The following is a 20,638-nucleotide window of genomic DNA, read 5'->3' on the forward strand; positions in this document are numbered from 1 at the left end:
TGACTGATGATTACTCCTGTGCTTAGTGATGATATGTGTACGGTAATTATGTTCACAAAATACAGTAGTTAATATTGTTAGTGAGAATATATATATATATATATATATATATATATATATATATATATATATATATATATATATATATATCTCCGGAACCTCCACCAGTAATAGTGATTTGATATTTCTTGTTCATTAAATGGTAAAAATATTTTTTATAATACTATTACTTACAATAATAAAAATAATAACTACCATTAACACCATTTAACACTCTTATTAACATAAAACTAACCCCGTTTTAACAACCGCCCTTAACATAACCCAACATTCCAACACTAACATCAAGATTTAACTCACGAAATCACAAAAATAACATAAATGCCTCGTACATAAGTTAATAACAACAATAACAACCCCGCTATAACACAAAGTCATTTAAGATAATTACTATTTACAAAACATTTAATCGGTTAGTGATAAAGGCGACTGAAGAAGGTGCAAAGTTTGGACGGGGATGAAGGAAGGAAGGAAGGACCTATCTTCCTTCATTTCCCTCTACATCTGTTCTCCTTCCCCACTTCCTCTCCCTCCCGCTCCTCCTCCTCTCATCTTCCCCTCACCCTCCTCCTCACCTCTGGATAGACGGTCTTGTCCTCCACACCACCTCCTCCTCCTCCTCCTCCGCCATCTTCCGTCTCTCCGTTTACTGTGTCACTCCCCCGCCTCTCCTCTTCCTCAATCTTTTCGTTTCTCTTATTTGTTATCCTTACTCTCTTATCCATTATTGCTATATATTCTCATCATCGCCTTCATCTCCTCCTCTTCCTTATATCCCTCATCCCTCTTTTATTCACTATTTCTTCTCTTCCTCTCTCATCCACCATCCCATCTCTTCTTTTTCTCCCTCCTCTCTCGTCTATTTTCTGTCTTCTCTCACCCGCCATCTCTCCCTTCCCTCACTTCTCCTCCCCCTTCACCTCTCCTCTATCATCCACCATCTCACCTCCCCTCTTTCGTCCACCATTTCACCTCCCCTCCTTCACCTCTCCTCTCTCTCACCTTCCCTCCGTCACCTCTCACCCCCCCTCCCCCTCCCCTGGCCACAACTCCAGCCTGGGCCGTGGGCGTTAATTAAAACCCTCAGGAAGAAACAAACAGCGTCGAGAAGATAATAATCTTGCCAGGAGTTAATCTGGCTTGATAACCTTACACGCACCACCAGCCGCAGATCACCTCACTCCCTCCCTCCCTCCCCTTCCCTCCGCCACCTCACTCCTGGTTTAATGAGCTCCTCTAACCCCCCACCCTCCCACCCACCCCCCTTCTCTCTCTCACTCTCTCCCTCGCGCTGTGGTTACCCAGACCCAAACAAAGTGCTTCAAAGTGGGGAGAGTGAGTAAAGTTTAGCCTAGTGTCCGCGGGGGCCGTACCGTAAGTCAGGGGGTGGTGGGGGTGGGGGGGGAGGGGGGTTGAATTTCAAGTTTTAGAGGCGAGAGAATTATGTTTGCTCGGGGCCTGAGTGGCGTTGCCCGCCGACATGTCGAAAAGCTCAGGGGTAACGTAGGTGTGAAATGGAATTCTTGACGAGGTAATCGTATTTTCGCATCATCATTAACCGGGTGATGATTCTTTTACCATCCCTCCTCCTCTGCAGTCACCCTCAGCCAATCAAGAGCCGGATCACAATCACCCTCTGTAAACAATCCTCCTCGGCCACTCACGGGCCGCGTCGCATCTCCCCTAGCGCACCGCGGGCCAATCAGCGGCGGGTGTGTATCACGGATCAATCTCTCTGGACCAATGGCAAGTGTGTTTAGATAAGTAGGGATTTCAGTAGCCAATTACTGTCGTCATTAAGTTGGGTGAAGCCTCATTTGGTAAACTCGCCCCATGGCTCGGGAGTTGTTTAGCAACATCAAATATATCATCTGACAGAGGAGAGGAGAGCTTAGTCGCTCGCTGGGAGCCGAGAGGAACACACGCGAGGAGTGAGACGATCTTTGTAACACACGCTGGCCACATAACACGGCTCAACCACCATGAAGTGTTGACTTATAAAGTGTTCACAACAAGTTTATCGACATGGATTCTCGGTCTATCTCGCCAGACTCAGTATTGTCCATGGCTAAACCAGTGTCTGTGGCCACCACCACCTCGCCCATGGACCTCAGCTACTCCGTCGTTAGTAAGCTCAACACAGACGCCCAGAGACACTCTACCAACACCAGTGCCGATTGCAGTAGTCCTTCCTGCACCGCCAGACCACCGCACGTTGACAACAACACGACTACTGCCGCCGCCGCCGCCGCTATCCCCACCACAACTTCCTCCGTCGCTGGCAGCCCTCACGCTCCCAACAGATCCCCGGAGACGCAGAACACATCAGCAGAGAGTCAGAACAGCCCGGAGCCATACCCGCGGGAGGCCACCAAGAACCAGGGCCACACGGACACCCTGGGCGGCAGACACACCTCCTTCTCCGTCGTGGACATCCTCGACCCTAACAAGTTTGTGGGTCGCGTCCAGGTCACCTCCAGCGAGGTCACCTCCTCCATAGACGACGCCCGCCTCCACCCCGACACCTCCACCATTTGTGGTAAGTTGACCACATCTCGTGTACACCTAACCTAACCTTGCCCCAACCTTTAATAACTACCGTTTATCATAAACTATTGCTATACCACACACCAGGTCAGCCTGGTGGTCGGGAACATGTTAAATTAAACCCCCAATAAATTTTAAATTTGTGATAACACATTTACTGTGGTGGAAGATGACAAGGAATTAATGTTTGAAATATATATATGTTACGGTCATTATTACAACGGGCGACTACCGAGAGTTTAAAATAAACTTTTACGAAAATTCCTGCAACAAGTGATGTACCACAAGAACACTAACAGTAACGTACCATAATGTGGGTAAGATGTAGTAATAAAAAAGCGTACCATTTTGTAAACGCCATGCTGCCGGTTTTACCACATTGGCGCTAACTCCGCGGTGTTATAACTAACAATAAAAAGTTATCCCACTTTAACAAGATTTCGCTGCTGAGTCGCCCGGTAATCCGTTGAAAGCATCATGTGTACATATTCATTCATATATATATATATATATATATATATATATATATATATATATATATATATATATATATATATATATATATATATATATAAAATCAGCGAGATTGTTTGGTCTGGAAGGCGTGGTTGTTAGGTGTGGAAGGCGTGGTTGTTAGGTCTGGAAGGCGTGGTTGTTTTGTTAGGTCTGGAAGGCGTGGTTGCTAGATCTGGAACGCGTGGTTGTTAGGACTGGAAGGCGTCGTTGTTTTGTTAGGTGTGGAAAGCGTGGTTGATTAGTTAGGTCTGGAAGGCGTAGTTGTTAGGCCTGGCAGGCGTGGTTGTGTTGTTGTTAGGTGTGGAAGGCGTGGTTGTTAGGTCTGGTAGGCGTAGTTGTGTTGTTGTTAGGTGTGGAAGGCACGGTTGTTAGCTGTGGAAGGCACGGTTGTTAGCTGTGGAAGGCACGGTTGTTAGCTGTGGAAGGCGTGGTTGGGTTAAATCTAGCTCTGACTATCTGATGTATATTTATCAATATCTAATTATCTATGTGTATCTACCTATCGATCCATGTATGTATGTATGTATGTATGTATGTATGTATGTATGTATGTACCAGAAAGAAAGAATTGCTTCAGTTATCTTCATCAAAATTAGTACAAGAGGTGACTCGTGTTGGGAAGGCTCGTCTGGTTTAGATTACCTGAAGATTAAACTCCCCTAACGCTACCTGGGTGAGTTACGTTACATGGGTTAGGTTAGGTTAAGTTAGATTAGGTTACGTGGGAGAGAGATTAGGTTAGGGTAGGTTATGTTAGATGAAGTTAAGTTATAGGTTACGTGGGGATAGGTTAAGTTAGGTTATGGTTGGGATAGGATTTGTTAGATTAAATAAGGTTAGTGTTAGGTTAAGTTGAAGATTATCGTTGGGTTAGAGTTAGGTTAGGTAGGTGTTAAGGTGTTTAAACAGGAGATAAAATAAACTGTGGTGAGCCTATCACTGTCTCTGTAGCGGGCGCCTATAGTGTATGTCTTCGTCCCCTTGTTTGTTATGTGCCAGAGAGGCGGATAATTATGTCGTCTTGGTTATTGTGTGACAGACAGACTGACTGGGGGGCTAATTTTGTGAGAGATTCTTGGGTAATTACGTCTTTCTGTTTGTTTTTGTAACAGATTCGGACTCTGAGGTGAGCGTGGGAGGCGGCGGAGGTAGCGACGAAGGAGGCGACGACGACAACACGGGCGAGGACCTGGAGGAGGGAGGTGGAGGCGCCCCTAAGAAGCGACGGTGTGACGCTGGCGGCGGTAAGCCCCGTCGAGCCAGGACCGCCTTCACCTACGAGCAGCTGGTGTCCCTGGAGAACAAGTTCAAACATACGAGATACCTGAGTGTGTGTGAGAGACTCAACCTGGCCCTGGCGCTCAACCTGACGGAGACACAGGTGAAGATCTGGTTCCAGAATCGTCGAACCAAGTGGAAGAAGCAGAACCCCGGATGTGACGTCAACACGCCCACACAGCCGCCAAGCCCGCCGGGTATGTTGTCGTACCACGGCGGGGGCTTCCTGCCACAGCCGGGTCCTCCTCTACTGTGTCCGGCGCCCCTGGCTTACCTGGGCCACGGAGGGACTACAGCGGCGGGCTTTCCCACTCAGGGCGCCCTCACCGCCCTTTATCTCCATCACTTGAAGAACTGACAAGCCGCCTACGACCAGTCACGCCCACCGTCACCACCAGTTGCCACTGCAGACCCGCGATGAGAACGCCCTTCCGCTACACTGGCACTGCCGCCCTCGGTGTTACCTTGGCCCTACTGACAGACAGAGGGTCCGTCGTCGTCTTCTGGTTTCAGGGACGCCCAGTCGCTGCACGCCCACACGCCCGTGCCAACCCACAGTTGACGAAAGGGGGTATTTCCGCCGCCCTACTGACAGGGAAGCGGGTGGGGGTGTTCTGTCATCGACTTCAAGCTCCAGTGACGCCCAGCCGCCGCACGCCCACACGCCCCCTAGCCACGTGGGCGACCTGAGCGAAGTGTCTACGCACCAACACGTAAAAAAATACCAAAGTGCATGTGTGTGTGTGTGTGTGTGTATGTGTGTGTGTGTGTACACCTCCGTAAGTGTGTGTGTACACCGCCGTGTGTGTGTACGAGTGTACACCGCTGTATGTGTGTACACCGCCGTGTGTGTGTGCGTGTGTACACCACCATGTGTGTGTACACCGCCGAGTGTGTGTGTGTGTGTGTGTGTGTGTGTTGATGTATCTGGTGGACGCCGCCACACATGCGTCCGTATTGTTATATATTTAAATAAATTTTATTTAACATATTCCAAACCTGGTTTTTATACACAATCACAACCTATAACTGTCAGTCACCATAATTTAACACACGTTAAAATAATAACGTGTTGTAGACGACGCCATCAAATGGGACCAAAAATCCTTAGCTCGAAGAAGCACCAAACGTGTTTTATAAACACAAAGTCTCAAAACTACCTCAAGGGTGAACGAGAAAAGAAAAGGGCAATAACGTGCCCTTAATTATTTATTGACGTAAAATGGTTTAAACTTCTTACCTTTTACGACCACAGCTTACAACTCCCAGAACTAACTGTTACAACCAACACAACACTACATGACACAACAAAACATAACACAACACTATATAACACAACATTACATAACACAAACATCACAAAGCACAACACAACACACATCACCACAACACTACACAATACAACACAAACATCACCACAACACAATACCACATAGCACAACACAAACATATTACCACAATTTAATCAACTTAATACACACAAACATCAAACTCAACATAAAAACAGACTTGCATTTAGAGGGCTAAAATATCCTTAGACACACAAACACACACACACACACAAACACACACACACACACACACACTATAAATCTTTTATTCATTTACAGAAAAATTTACACCGACAATAAAAACTGGTTGACTTAAGTATAACAATGCCGTATAAACCATAAGAGTATTTGTGTACACGGATCATACTGGTGTGAGGGCCAGGGAGCTAACATGATTGAAACACGAAATGTATTAGCAGGAGGCTTGGGGAGCGTGGCACCCGGGACACTTATCACCATACGTGGCATTGATCACAACACGTGGCACTGATCACACATGGCACTATTCAGACGCGGCACTGATCACACATGGCACTGATCACACGTGGCACTGATCACACGCGGCACTGATCATACGCGCACTGATGGCACTGATCACAGGTGGCACTGATCACAGGTGGCACTGATCACACGCACTGATCATACGCACTGATCACACGGCACCATCACACGTGGCACTGATCACGTGGATCACACGGCACTGATCACTGGCACTGATCACACGTGGCACTGATCACACGCGGGCATTGATCACAGGCACTGGCGGCACTGATCACACGCGGTGCTGATCACATGGCATTGATCACGTGGCTGATCACACTGATCATGGCACTGATCATACGCGGCACTGATCACATGACACACAGGCACTGATCACACGTGGCACTGATCACGTGGCACTGATCACGTGGCACTGATCACGCGGCACTGATCACACGCACTGGCGGCACTGATCACGCGGCACTGATCACGTGGCACTGATCACACTGATCACACTGGCACGATCACGCGGCACTGATCACACGCGGCACTGATCACACTGATCACACGCGCACTGATCACACGTGGCACTGATCACACGTGGCACTGATCACACGCGGCACTGATCATCACTGATCACACGCGGCACTGATCACACGATCACACGGCACTGATCACGTCACACGTGATCACGTCACTGATCACGTGGCACTGATCTGGCACAACACGTGGCACTGATCACACCACACTCACACGTGGCACTGATCACACGCGGCACTGATCACACGGCACTGATCACAACCACTGATCACGTGGCACTGATCACAAAACTGATCACAATTTTTCTCACTGATCACACGGCAATGGCAAAATTTTTATTCAGGTAACTCTTTTCTCTCACTAAAACTATAAAAAGACCACAACAGTAAGCATAATTAACTTAATCCATTAAAAAAAAAAAAAATTACGAATAATAAAAATGTTAATGAAAATATAAGTTTTATATTAAGTTAAAAAATGTATTGGTAGTCGGAACACCTTTGTAAACAATAATACGAATTTAAAATCAACCAAAAAATAATAGAAAAAAACGTATACAATTTACTTCAAACTAAAAATATATTAACGTAAAATCTTCGTTACAAAAAAACTCACTATAGAATAAAAGTGAACAAAGTAACAAAATAACAAAAGGCAGCAAGTTTACACATAGAATATAACACAAAAAATGGATAAAATATCGTGTTGTATTTTTTCATATATTTTTAAGTTAATTGGTCTATACACGGAGACTCAACACACGTGTACAGATACGGGGTCTGAGTGTTGCGTTGTGTTGTGTGTTGTATTGTGTTTATGTTGCGTTATGTTTATGTTGTGTTCATGTTGTGTTTCAGTTGTGTTGTGTTGTTGGTGCCATGTTGTGTTGTGTGTTGTATTTTGTTGTGTTGTGTTTTTTGTGTTGTGATGTTGGTGATGTGTTGTGTTGTGCTTGGGTTGGGTTGTGTTGCGTGTTGTTTTGTGTTGTGTTGAGATGTTGGTGAGATGTTGTGTTGTTTTGTGCTGCTTTGTGTTGTCGTGTTGGTGCTGTGTTGTGTTGGTTTGTGCTGTGATATTGGTGATGTGTTGTGGGTGGTATGTTGTATGTTAATTGCATTGTGTTGTTGATGTTTGTGTTGGGATATTGGTGCTGTGTTGTGTTGGGATATTGGTGCTGTGCTGTGTTGTGTTGGGATATTGGTGCTGTGTTGTGTTGGGATATTGGTGCTGTGTTGTGTTGTGTTGGGATATTGGTGCTGTGTTGTGTTGTGTTGTGTTGGGATATTGGTGCTGTGTTGTGCCCCAATTTACGACGGATATATTTCCCGACACGTAAAAAAAAATATATATTCACGTCTGGGAAAGAAATATAGCAATAGACCGAAATATAAAACATAAAGACAAGTGAATCTAATATAAAAATACAGTCTGGAAATATATTCTAATATAACTCCAATTTACGATAGATATTTCTCAGACACGATAAAAAAAATATGTTTCAGTAAGTGAATAAATTGAAACGAAATATAGAAACTAGAGCAGAAATACAACTATATTGTATAATAACTACAATTGCCCACAGAATGATATATATATTTCTAAGTTACTATAATTAAATTAAATATATAAAACAGAGCAGAAATATAGCCAATAAAAAATATCCAATTTGATGTAACGCTTAAAAAAATGAAAAACGAAATAATCTTAATAAAAAAATCCAAACAAGTCCACAAAATATATTCTAAGAGACAAATCATTATTAACCAAAGACAAGAAACAGGTCATGAGAGGTCAACACTGAAACATGACCTGTGACCTTTGACCTGGACTTCAGAATCTATCTACATACCATCCAATACGTGGGTTAAGTTTCATCAAATTCTTCCCAATAGTTTGTGAGGCATTTGGTATACAGATATAATGACAATTCCCTTCAATAACTATTTATAAAACTGGACCTAGAGAATTGTGCTTCAAGACCCTGGTATTTAAAACTTCTATATACATTAATATAAATTTAGTAATACACCGGACTATATACAATAATACAAACATAGCAACACACTTTAGGCTTATATACATTAACACAAAATTATACAGTATAGCAACTCACACAGGCCTATACACATCAAAATATAGTAACACATGGACCTATACACATTCACCCAGATAAATCAAGTAGGCCTATTGTCTAGTAAGTAAACAACATACATTATAACGTAACAGACATTCAGGTAACACATATTATATAAAATACCTGTATATTAAAACGTAATTAGTTCACTCATGTAACACGTAACAAGGTGAGTATGAAATTAATACCGTAACAAAAAGTATATGTAATTTGTGACGTGATAGACATTTCTACTATTCTTCACAAAATCCAAAAGTATGTATATCAACTATCACTTAGGTGTACCTCAAGTAATGGCAATATTAAGGTTGTTACAAACGCGTATGACCCAAATTTTTTTTTTATTAAAATAGTGAGTTTTAGGCAAGAAGTATTTTAAGTAAGGTGTATTTAAGGTAAGGGGTATTTAAAGTTAATAGTATTTAAGGTACGGACTATTTTAGGTGAGAGACTATTTTAGTTGAGGAGTATTTTAGGTGAGGAACATTTTAGGTGAGAGACTATTTTAGGTGAGGAGTATTTTAGGTGAGGAACATTTTAGGTGAGGAGTATTTTAGATGAGGGACTATTTTAGGTGAGGAACATTTTAGATGAGGGCCTATTTTAGGTGAGGAACATTTTAAGTAATGAATGTTGTATATGGGGGTGTATTTTAGGTAACGTAAAAAGGTGTGGCTATCGCTAGAGTCTTTGGGTGAGAGTTTAAAGTAACATAAGATAATCCCTTAAAAGACGGTCTAGCACTTCTGGTTATATACAATACTCTATTCTTAATTCAGACATGATTTAACATTATGTCTTTTTAACAGAGTCAATCTCACACATTACACAAAATACGTCTTTCTAACAATAATAATTTGTTAACATTATTTAAATCAGTTTTACCTAAATGACCTAAGTAAACTAATAGAAAAAAAAAACATTACTCCAGAGATGTATGTTTAGACAACAGAAAAAAACAAACATTGCAAGATAAATACATTTCAAATAGTGTTAAAAATCAAACGAAAAACAAAAAATATTTATATGACGTGATATAACAAAAAAAAATCAGCGTTACAATATAGATACGTTTTATGTGACGTAACGAAACATAAATACCATGAAATATACAATATAAATAACGTAGAAAACTTAGTAAAATGAAGATATATTTCAAGTATAAAAAAAATCAATTTGTTATGGAAATATTGTAATCACCATAACACTTGGTAGAATAACAAGACTACTGTATCTTTCGACTGTAACTAAACCTACAGTATATAGCTACAGTGTTCTCGTCTCGTTCTTCTTTGTATTATCGTCTCCTACAGTGGGATTACAGTGTTACAGTAAGGATTTTTATCAAGATATTATAAGAACAATTGATAACGGCTATACATTTCAGGGTAGTTTTTTTTAAGTAACGGAAAAATGTTAAGACCCATGGAAATAAGCCAAGTGAGAAAGTCATATTTTAAGAAACCGACATTATATACCTCCTATGTTAGGCGCATTAACAACTGCCTTAAAATTTGTATAGTTATTTTTAAGTAACGTCTAAAATTATTCGTTACTAGAAAATACATATTTTAAGTAACATTGAGTAAGCTAAAAATTAACCATCCCTAAAATTATGTATTTCAAATTAGTACAAAATCAATAATTAATACAAAAATCAATTAGGGTTAAAATAACTAAATAAATAATGACAGAAACAATTAATATAACTTTAAATTTATCTATTACTAAAATGAGGTTTTCTAAGCAAGGATAAAATTAGTGAATGCTCGAAAAGTTTGGTCAAAATTACGGTTAATACATACTGCTATAATTTATTTTCGGAATGTTTCATGTTATTCATCACCACAATAACATATTTTAAGTAAGATTCTAGTTATTCATTGCTAGAACGATATATTTATTAAGTAAAGTTACATTCATTGGGAAATAATTTGTAAGTGATTCTACTATTTCCTAAGTAGCGATATTATTTTATAAATGAACCAACACAGCCCATCACCTCATCAACATACCCCATCACCTCATTAACACACACCATCAACCTTTAACACACCCCATCACCCCCACAACACACCCCATCAACCCCACAACACACCGCATCACCCCCACAACACACCCCATCAACCCCAACAGCACATCACCCCCCACAACACACCCCATCACCCCCACAACACACATTACCCCCACAACACACCCCATCACCCTCACAACACACCCCATCACTCCCACAACACACCCCATCCTCCATCAACCCCCACAACATCACCCTCAACCTCACCACCTCCCCCTCCCCACAACACACACCCCATCACCCCCACAACACACCCCCTCCCCACAACACACCCCCATCACCCCTCCCCCCAGACAGACGTGAGAGCAGAATGACAAAAAAGCTTCTCACAAAATTACATTCAGGCGTCACTTGATGACTTTGATGGAACAGCGAAACGGAAATACAAAATTAAATTGTAATCTGTTTGAGAATGACGGATGGCTGGACCTGGCTGCGGCAGACACGGTGCTGGAGCGGCAGACACGGTGGTAGGCAGACAGTGGCACATCCAGTGGTAGATAGACGCTGTGAGGCAGACAGTGTCCGACACAGTGCTAGGTTGACACAGTGCGGCAGACAGCAGCAGACACAGTGGTAGATACACACTGTGCGGCAGACAGCTGCAGGCACAGTGGTATATACACACTGTGCGGCAGACAACTGCAGGCACAGTGGTAGATACACTGTGCGGCAGACAGCTGCAGGCACAGTGGTAGATACACACTGTGCGGCAGACAGCTGCAGGCACAGTGGTAGATACACACTGTGCGGCAGACAGCTGCAGGCACAGTGGTATATACACACTGTGCGGCAGACAACTGCAGGCACAGTGGTAGATACACTATGCGGCAGACAGCTGCAGGCACAGTGGTAGATACACACTGTGCGGCAGACAGCTGCAGGCACAGTGGTAGATAGACACTATGCGGCAGACAGCTGCAGGCACAGTGGTAGATACACACTGTGCGGCAGACAGCTGCAGGCACAGTGGTAGATACACACTGTGCGGCAGACAGCTGCAGGCACAGTGGTAGATAGACACTATGCGGCAGACAGCTGCAGGCACAGTGGTAGATACACACTGTGCGGCAGACAGCTGCAGGCACAGTGGTAGATACACACTGTGCGGCAGACAGCTGCAGGCACAGTGGTATATACACACTGTGCGGCAGACAGCTGTAGGCACAGTGGTAGATAGACACTGTGCGGCAGACAGCGGCAGATACAGTGGTAGATACACACTAAGCTGCAGACAGCGGCAGACACAGTGGTATTTACGTGATGGACCGGCAGATAGAGCTGTAGATAGACACTAGATTGACAGACACAATCCAGCGCCCAGACAGACAAACAGATAAGACAAAGTAGTGCTCTATCAGACACACAGACAACAAGACACAGACACAGACGAAGAATCTAACAGCCAGACAGACCCCTACGGTACTGAAAGACACTCGGGCACCACAGACAACAACGACAGACGCACAGACAGTTAAATATCCCAAAAGACAGAGATACTCCTCTAGACCAAAAGACAGAGATAACACTAACGTACACACACACACACACACACTAACAGACATACTATATACACAAAAACAAATAGACACACCCCACACCCAAACACACCCCACACCCAAACACACCCCAACACACCCCGCACTCAAATACATCCCGCACCCACACCCCAAACACCCAAACACACCCACACTCAAATACATCCCGCACCAAACACACCCACACCCAAACACACCCCCACACCCAAACACACCCAAACACACCCACCTCAAATACATCCCGCACCCAAACACACCCCACACCAAACACCCCACACCAAACACACCTAACACACCCCTTACTCAAATACATCCCACACCCAAACACACCCACACCCAAAACACACCCAAACCACCCACACTCAAATACACCCCCCACACCCAAACACACCCACCAAACACACCCCACACCCAAACACACCCCACCCAAACACACCCAAACACACCCAAACACACACAAACACACACAAACACACCCAAACACACACAAACACACACAAACACACACAAACACACTCAAACACACACAAATACACTCAAACACACCCAAACACACACAAACACACCCAAACACACCCAAACACACCCCCAAACCAAATACACCCCACACCCAAACACCCCAACACACCCACCTCCATGCACCCCACACCCAAATACACCCCACACACACCCCACACCCAAACACACACACCCAAAAATCATATTACTCTAAAAGCTCTGAGATCATGAAATACATCACCTGGGGTCAGGGGTGGGATGGTGACGTCAGGCACAGGGAGGGAGGTTGGGTTTCAGGGCACAGGGAGAAGTATGTGAGGGGGGTTGGGGTTTTCAGACGAGGGGTGTGGGGAGGTCAGAGACGAGGGGGTGTGGGGGAATCCGGAGGGTGTGTGGGGGAGGATGTGTGAGAGGGGATGTGTGAGAGGGGCCTGATCATTCAACTTATGTTTATAAATACTAAAAATTGTTAGGTGTGTGAATTATAGATGAAGAGACGTGAAAACAACGGTATTACCAATTATTGCTTCATCACAACATATGAATATTTCAGGTTTAATCTAGTGGTATAGCCTCGGCACTCTGCTGGATCGCTTGGAACCCGACCCCTGTGTTTGTTTTGGATAGATGGATGGATGGATGGACGGGTGGATGGATATAGAGATAGTTTGATTGATTGACTGATTTATGAATAGAAATAGATATAGATAGATGGATGGATGGATTGTTATAGATAGTTTGATAAAATGATTGATTGATAAACAAATAGATAAACAGATGATAGATGGATGGATTGATGAACTGAGATATAAAAAAATGTATATATATAGTTTGACTGATGGATGGATAGATAGATAGATAGATAAACTAATTAGTTAGATGCATAAATAGATAAACATTGACAGACAGACATAAAGGCATACGGTCAGATAGACGAACACATACATACATACATACATACATACATACATACAGTGCCATCCTGACAGACACAAATAGAATGTGAAAGACATGTAAATCGATTAGCTTGATAGATAATTATAGCGAAATGGAGACCGAATTTACAGGTAAAACTCTTATTATTAAAAGATACCTATTGACATTACATAATAAATTAATCAACAAAGTTTAAATACCACACGAGATACTGTTACAACTTATATTACGGTACAATGTTTATGTAATCTATTATAAAAAATGTGAACCAAAATAAAGTAAATCACTTATATGTTATCAATAGAAAAGCTGGAAAAATTATCAAGAAAAAAAATTGGCAAAAATAATTAAAAATGTAAAGAAATCTGGCAAAAAAATATTGAAGAAACTCACAGAATAAAATACAGAAGATATATTACCACATAACATTAAACTCAAGAGAAAAATTATAACTTAGTCGTAACATTCTTAAAAATGGTCAAAATTAAATGAAAATAAGGTAAAAACTACAATGACAAGATGGCAAAACTACAATGATAAGTATCGCAAAAAATACAATGAAAAATATGACAAATACTGTACAACGAAAAATATGGCAAAAATATAATGACGTGTATGGCAAAATTACAATAAAAAATTTGGTAAAATACAATGAAAAATATGACGAAATGTAATGAGAAATAGGAGAGAAATATAAATACTATCAGATGCAAATTTTAAGACTTAACCCTTAAAAGGAGGAGGAGGAAATAGACAGGATATGAAGATTAAGAAGGAAGTAGAGAAGAAGAAGAAGAAGAAGAAGAAGAAGAAGAAATAAACGGTAGTAGACGAGAAGGATAAGAAGAAAGACTTAAGCACGATGACTTAGAAGATAATAACAGAAGTAATCGATAAAGGAAAATGGGGGATTTAAACGACAAAAGGAAGTAGGGGAGATGAGATAAGAGAATAAATAGATGGAAATTGATGAATGAGGGAGTGATATAAAAGGTGATAATTTTAATAGGTTGTTATTACTGATGGAAGACCAGTTAGGTGATGTATTTCTCTGTACGTACACATGTGAGGTGGTGAATACGTACATACATACATACACAACTATACACACAAATGAACACATGCATATCCCTCCGCACATCGTTACGTACAGATGAGAAAATACACACACACACACCCATATATATATATATACATATATATACAAATGGTTACCCCTCGTGTAACGAGGATGGCCGGTCCAAGGGCCACCAAGGCGTGAATTTGTTTAAGCTGTAGAAGCTGTCGCCAACACAACAACCACAGCCGAAGTTAACGAGTTGCATGACCCAGTGTCAAGGAATAGTCCGAGAAGACCGGACAACTCGCGATCCGCAAATTGATTAACATCCAGGTCCCCAATTACTGCTGGGTAGACAGAGGCAAGTGGCGTAAAGAAACTTGCCCATAGTTTCACCCTGCCCGGGGTCGAAACCGAGACTACTCGCTTGCGAGGCAAGCATGCTGACCATTACACACACACACACTTAAACATACGTACACACAACACAAATGCATACTGTATATTGTACACACCCACAAACATACATATACAGTATGCATACATACCTACACACACAGACACACACAGACAGACAGACAGACAGACAGACAGACACACGCACACACACACACATAGGATATCTGAGCTGGGAGAATGTCCTCCACCTTCCCTCCTCCACCCTCCGTCCGGCCCTCAGCCCCAGCCGGCTCCAGCCACCCAGATCAACGTCAAAGCCGGAATATCATGCGTGATTTTTAGCAAGGATTTACGAGTTAATGACTCTATATCCGCTCATCATGCTAATCCCCGATGAACAAAATATATATATTTTTTAAAATATTTAAACACCCGCCTGATTATTTCGGCCCCGCATTAAAAATCGCTCCACTGTTTATAATATTTTAGGGCGCGGGGGATCCGAGCGTAAAATTGTATCAAAAATGAGCTGATCGCGATCTGATGTACGGGCTGAATCCGGATTAAGACGGACTGACGAACGCTTAAGTAAACAAAGAGCTTCGTCTGGGTCTCCTGGGCTGGTCAACACAGTCCTACGACACTGTACAATTTCCTAAAGGTACTGAATCCGGATTAAGACGGATTGGCGAACGCTAAAGTAAATAAAGTACTTTTGTTGATGTAGTAATTAGAGACGATTTTCATTGGCTGTTAGGACAAGAAAATAGGCCTATATTTATGTGACGTATTAAATAAAATACATTTATTTGTAGATGTATCAAGAAAAGTGAAGATATATTAGTTCAGACACTTAAGATTTTCTTTATGCAGGAATAAAGTTTTAATTTTTTTTAATTGGTTGGAATGACAATAAACCGGGATTTAATTGACTGAAATGTTTCGTTATTCACTTAAATCAGAGGAGATATATTTCAATCATTTGTTTAACTTTGTAAGAGAACACATATTCATATCCTTACCTACCAAGAAAATGTGTCTTTACCTGACTGTGTATAAAGAAAATATGTCTTTACTTGCTGCTATGATAAGAAAAAATTACTTGTATCCCAAATTATCAAGTAAATGTCTTTATTAGTGATGCGTCTTTGAAGTAAATGTCTTTCTCTGACTGTGTATTAAGAAAATGTGTCCTAGCTAGCTACTTTGATAAGAAAACGTGTACTTATGTCCCAAAGTATCAGGACTAAGTGACTTTCCTTGTTGATGTGTCTCAAGAAAATGTTTTTCCTGAAGTAACAAATAACAAAAACATCTTTACTGGTTCCTACAATAAGAAAAGTTTACAAAAAAATAGTTCCGATTGTCTTAACAAGAAAACTTAATTACTTGTATGGATAAAGACAATAATATGTCTTTGTTGACGTACCATGGCAAAAACACTTAGTTGTTGTTGTTGCTGATGACTCGGAGAATAATTATCTATATATCCACATAACAAAAGGACATTGTAACAAATAAACACAGACAGTTGGCCACATATCAAGAAAATAAGGAAAGTTCAAAACAAACACACAAGAACATAAACAAAGAAAAATTATCATACGTCACGACAAACAAACAAGTTAACATATCACACAGACAAACAAAAACAATAAAAATAGCCACACGACAAACAAACAAGGAAAGGTAACAAAACATACAAACGAACAGAACACACATCACAAAAAAAGCAATTCATAAAAAAACACATAAAAAGTAAGTCATACGTCACGACAAACATCAAAGGCAACATAACAAATAAAAAACAAACACACAAAAACAGAAAACAGCCACAAATCCTTACAAACAAACAAACACAGAGGCCGCAGACACAGTACTCAGCCGGGCGTAATATTGAATACGTTAATCGCATTTTCCGTATTTTTCATTATTTTGGGGACAACTAAGACTTATTAGTGAAGGGGAGGCAAGATAATGCTATGCTACCGCTCATTATGTAATGTTGCTGCCTGGTGACACACACACACACACACACACACACACACACACAACTCCACTTTCCTCTCTTGTACTTCAACTACAACAAAAATAATAACTTGATAACAATAATAACCTCTGATAACTACAACAACCACCCTCTGATAACCACCACCACGATAAAAATAACAACAACCACAACCCCAAATAACAACAGCACCCTCTTGATAACAACAATAACAACAACCAACTCATGATAACAGCAACAACCATTTCATAACAATAACAACACCAACAACAACTAGCCCCCAATAACACGCTCCAGATCTGAGTGAATCTCGCTAAAATTTTGACAGAAATGTTGTCAATTTACGTCTGTAGCCGCGGCATAAATGTACCCGGCTGCAGTATTCATGTTGCAGCGTTTTTTTTACTACTTTGGTGGAAGAACATTTTGGAAAATAATTGCGCATGTGAATTCAGTTCCCATTTTGTGTCGCAGCATTAATAGCTTCCTGCACTAATGGGCCTCAGTGTTAATTGTTACCTGTCCTAATAAGTCCCAGTCCTAATTGTTACCTGACCTTAATAGGCCCCAGTCCTAATTGTTACCTGACCTTAATAGGCCCCAGTCCTAATAAGCCCCAGTCCTAATTGTTACCTGTCCTAATAGGCCCCAGTCCTAATTGTTACCTGTCCTAATAGGTCCCAGTCCTAATTGTTACCTGTCCTAATAGGTCCCAGTCCTAATTGTTGCCTGTTCTAATGGGCTGATCCCAATTGTTACCCGACCTTAATAGGCCCCAGTCCTAATAGGCCCCAGTCCTAATTGTTACCTGTCCTCCCAGTATGTCCCAATAGGTCCCAGTCCTAATTGTTACCTGTCCTAATAGTAATAAGCCCCTGTCCTAATAGCCCCAGTCCTAATTGTTACCTGTCCTAATAGGCCCCAGTCTTAATTGTTACCTGTCCTAATGGGCCCCAGTCTTAATTGTTGCCTGTTCTAATAGGCCCCAGTCCTAATTGTTGCCTGTTCTAATGGGCCCCAGTCCTAATTGTTGCCTGTTCTAATAGGCCCCAGTCCTAACGGCACCCTGTAATAATAGACCCCAATCTTAATTACTTCATGTATTAATAGGCCCCGGTTCTAGCTGGTTCCGAGCGTAGTAATTATCAGTCTTAATAGGCCCCTGTGCTAATAGGCCCAGTTCTAAATGGTTCCCAACATAATAGAACCCAACCATAACGGGCCCCAATCTTAATAGGCCCTTGTGTTAATAGGCCCCAGTCCTAATTAGTTACGAGCGTAATAACCCCACGTGAAATGAGTTTCCATTTTGTGTCGCAGTATTGGGGAGGTCAGGCGCGGCGACCGTCCTGGGGTGAGAATTAGTGTGGACGGTCTGACGCAGTAGTTATTGCTTCTAGCTTAAAAGGGCCCCAGTCCTAGTTGTTACCTGTTCTAATGGGCCCCAGTCCTAGTTGTTACCTGTTCTAATGGGCCCCAGTCCTAGTTGTTACCTGTTCTAATGGGCCCCAGTCCTAGTTGCTACCTGTTCTAATGGGCCCCAGTCCTGGTTGGTAATGATCAATTCGGGCCCAAAACGATCCTAACCTAACCAAACTTAAACTATCTTAACCAACCCAAACCTAACCCATCCTTACCTGACCTCACTTAACCTTACCTTACTTAAACTAGGACTGAGGTCACTAGAACTGGAATCGAATCCAAGTGGTTAGGAATGGTTTAATTGGGACAGTGAAAATGGAACCTATTAAGAGTGGGACCTATTAAGAGTGGGACCTATTTAACCAATCACATTCCTTCCTTTATTCTGTATTAAAATGTTCAACAGATGATTTTTATTTCACAGTATGATCGAGGCCAAGAGAAACGTTCGTCCTGGAATCCATATATACCCTTAACGAGACGATTTTTTCTCTCACAGGATTATCAAGGCCTAGTGAAAAATCCATTCTATATTTCGTAAGACTAAATATGATTTCGTTTCCCAGTATGATCGAGGCCACAGGAAACACCCGTCCTATATTCCGTAAGCCCAAAAGTGATTTCGTTTTCCAGCATTATCAAGGCCTAGTAAAGCACTCGTCCTGCATTCCGTAATGGCGTATCAAACTCAATGGAGAATTTAATATTAAAAAGCTCGATATGACAAGTGATATACGCCCTTTTATCACACACTCGGTAAAAACATAAATATAGAATAATCGTAGTACATTTAATAAGTAATTTGTTGTGTTATAATGTATTGTACTACCACGTTGTGTGCGTGTGTGTGTGTGTGTAGCGAGACTAACATACAGGTGTGGCCTTCCCTTACGTCTGGTAGAATATACACGCATTTGCAGGTAGATAGATAGAGTTACGCCGTCTCTTAATTTACTTTAATAACCAGGTTCTAGGCGTAACCAAACAAAAAAGCGAGTGAAGTAAATTAAAAGGGAATAAAGATAAATAAAGTAAACCTTTAAGAATTAAATTAAATTAAATATTAACACAATAAAAAGCCTCGTAGGCTGCCACAACAAATTGATTCACTATCAAAACTTTTAAGACAAATGATACTAAACATCGAAACATCAAAAGAATAAAAATAAAGCATTGGATTACGTTAACACTGCATAAACGTAAAAACTAACACTGAAATTAACTAACGTGAAACAACACTGAATTACCTAAATGTAACTAAGCAAGCACTGATGGACACATAAGAGACACGAATAGGTACTCACATAGATATACCACATTGGTGGCGACAGGAACAACACAAAAATAAAATGAAGTATAACTAACAGGTGTCACTCAAAAGAACGTGAACTGAATGACAAGGAGGTCTGGACTGAACTAGGTCAGTTGGTGTACCACTATATATAGGGCCAATTCCCGCCAAAAACCCAACTGTGGGTCGTTTAACGATGCAGATGGTCGTTAGAGGAAAAGAATGCTTGTTACAATACTAAATGAAGAAATAAAATGGTCTTGAACAAATAATAACAGTTAAAACCTTAACAGCACAGGGTAAGGTGACTAGATTATATAATAGTAAATATAACACATCATTACAGGAATAATATGGAACAACATGGAAGCATGTTGTATAAAAGAATAGAAAAATACTACGCGGTCGTAACATTATTCAGCAGCATATAGACAATAAAGTACAAAAATATAAAGAAGTTAAAATATTATAACGTTAACATAATCTCACTGACCTTTTCCTACATTAAACTAACACAATATTTTAA

The 20,638-nt window shown here is 41.4% G+C and overlaps 1 protein-coding gene across 1 annotated transcript; it reads left to right on the forward strand.

The window, feature by feature from the left end:
* The first annotated feature begins 1,974 nt into the window (after positions 1–1,974).
* LOC121864709 (NK1 transcription factor-related protein 2-like) lies at positions 1,975–5,163 on the forward strand. The gene is made up of 2 exons (XM_042363867.1): positions 1,975–2,599; positions 4,236–5,163. The coding sequence occupies exons 1-2, from the start codon at positions 2,086–2,088 to the stop codon at positions 4,757–4,759; spliced, it is 1,038 nt and encodes a 345-aa protein (XP_042219801.1). The 5' UTR covers positions 1,975–2,085; the 3' UTR covers positions 4,760–5,163.
* Positions 5,164–20,638: the final 15,475 nt, after the last annotated feature.

Source organism: Homarus americanus, unplaced genomic scaffold, assembly GCF_018991925.1.
Source record: "Homarus americanus isolate GMGI-L3 unplaced genomic scaffold, GMGI_Hamer_2.0 scaffold57965, whole genome shotgun sequence".
NCBI lineage: Eukaryota > Metazoa > Arthropoda > Malacostraca > Decapoda > Nephropidae > Homarus > Homarus americanus.

Bases quoted from the DNA above. Each gene is read 5' to 3' on its own strand.
- LOC121864709 (XM_042363867.1), top strand. From the start codon at position 2,086: ATGGATTCTCGGTCTATCTCGCCAGACTCAGTATTGTCCATGGCTAAA. The intron at 2,600-4,235 runs GTAAGTTGACCA...TTTTTGTAACAG, and splicing joins CGACACCTCCACCATTTGTG to ATTCGGACTCTGAGGTGAGC.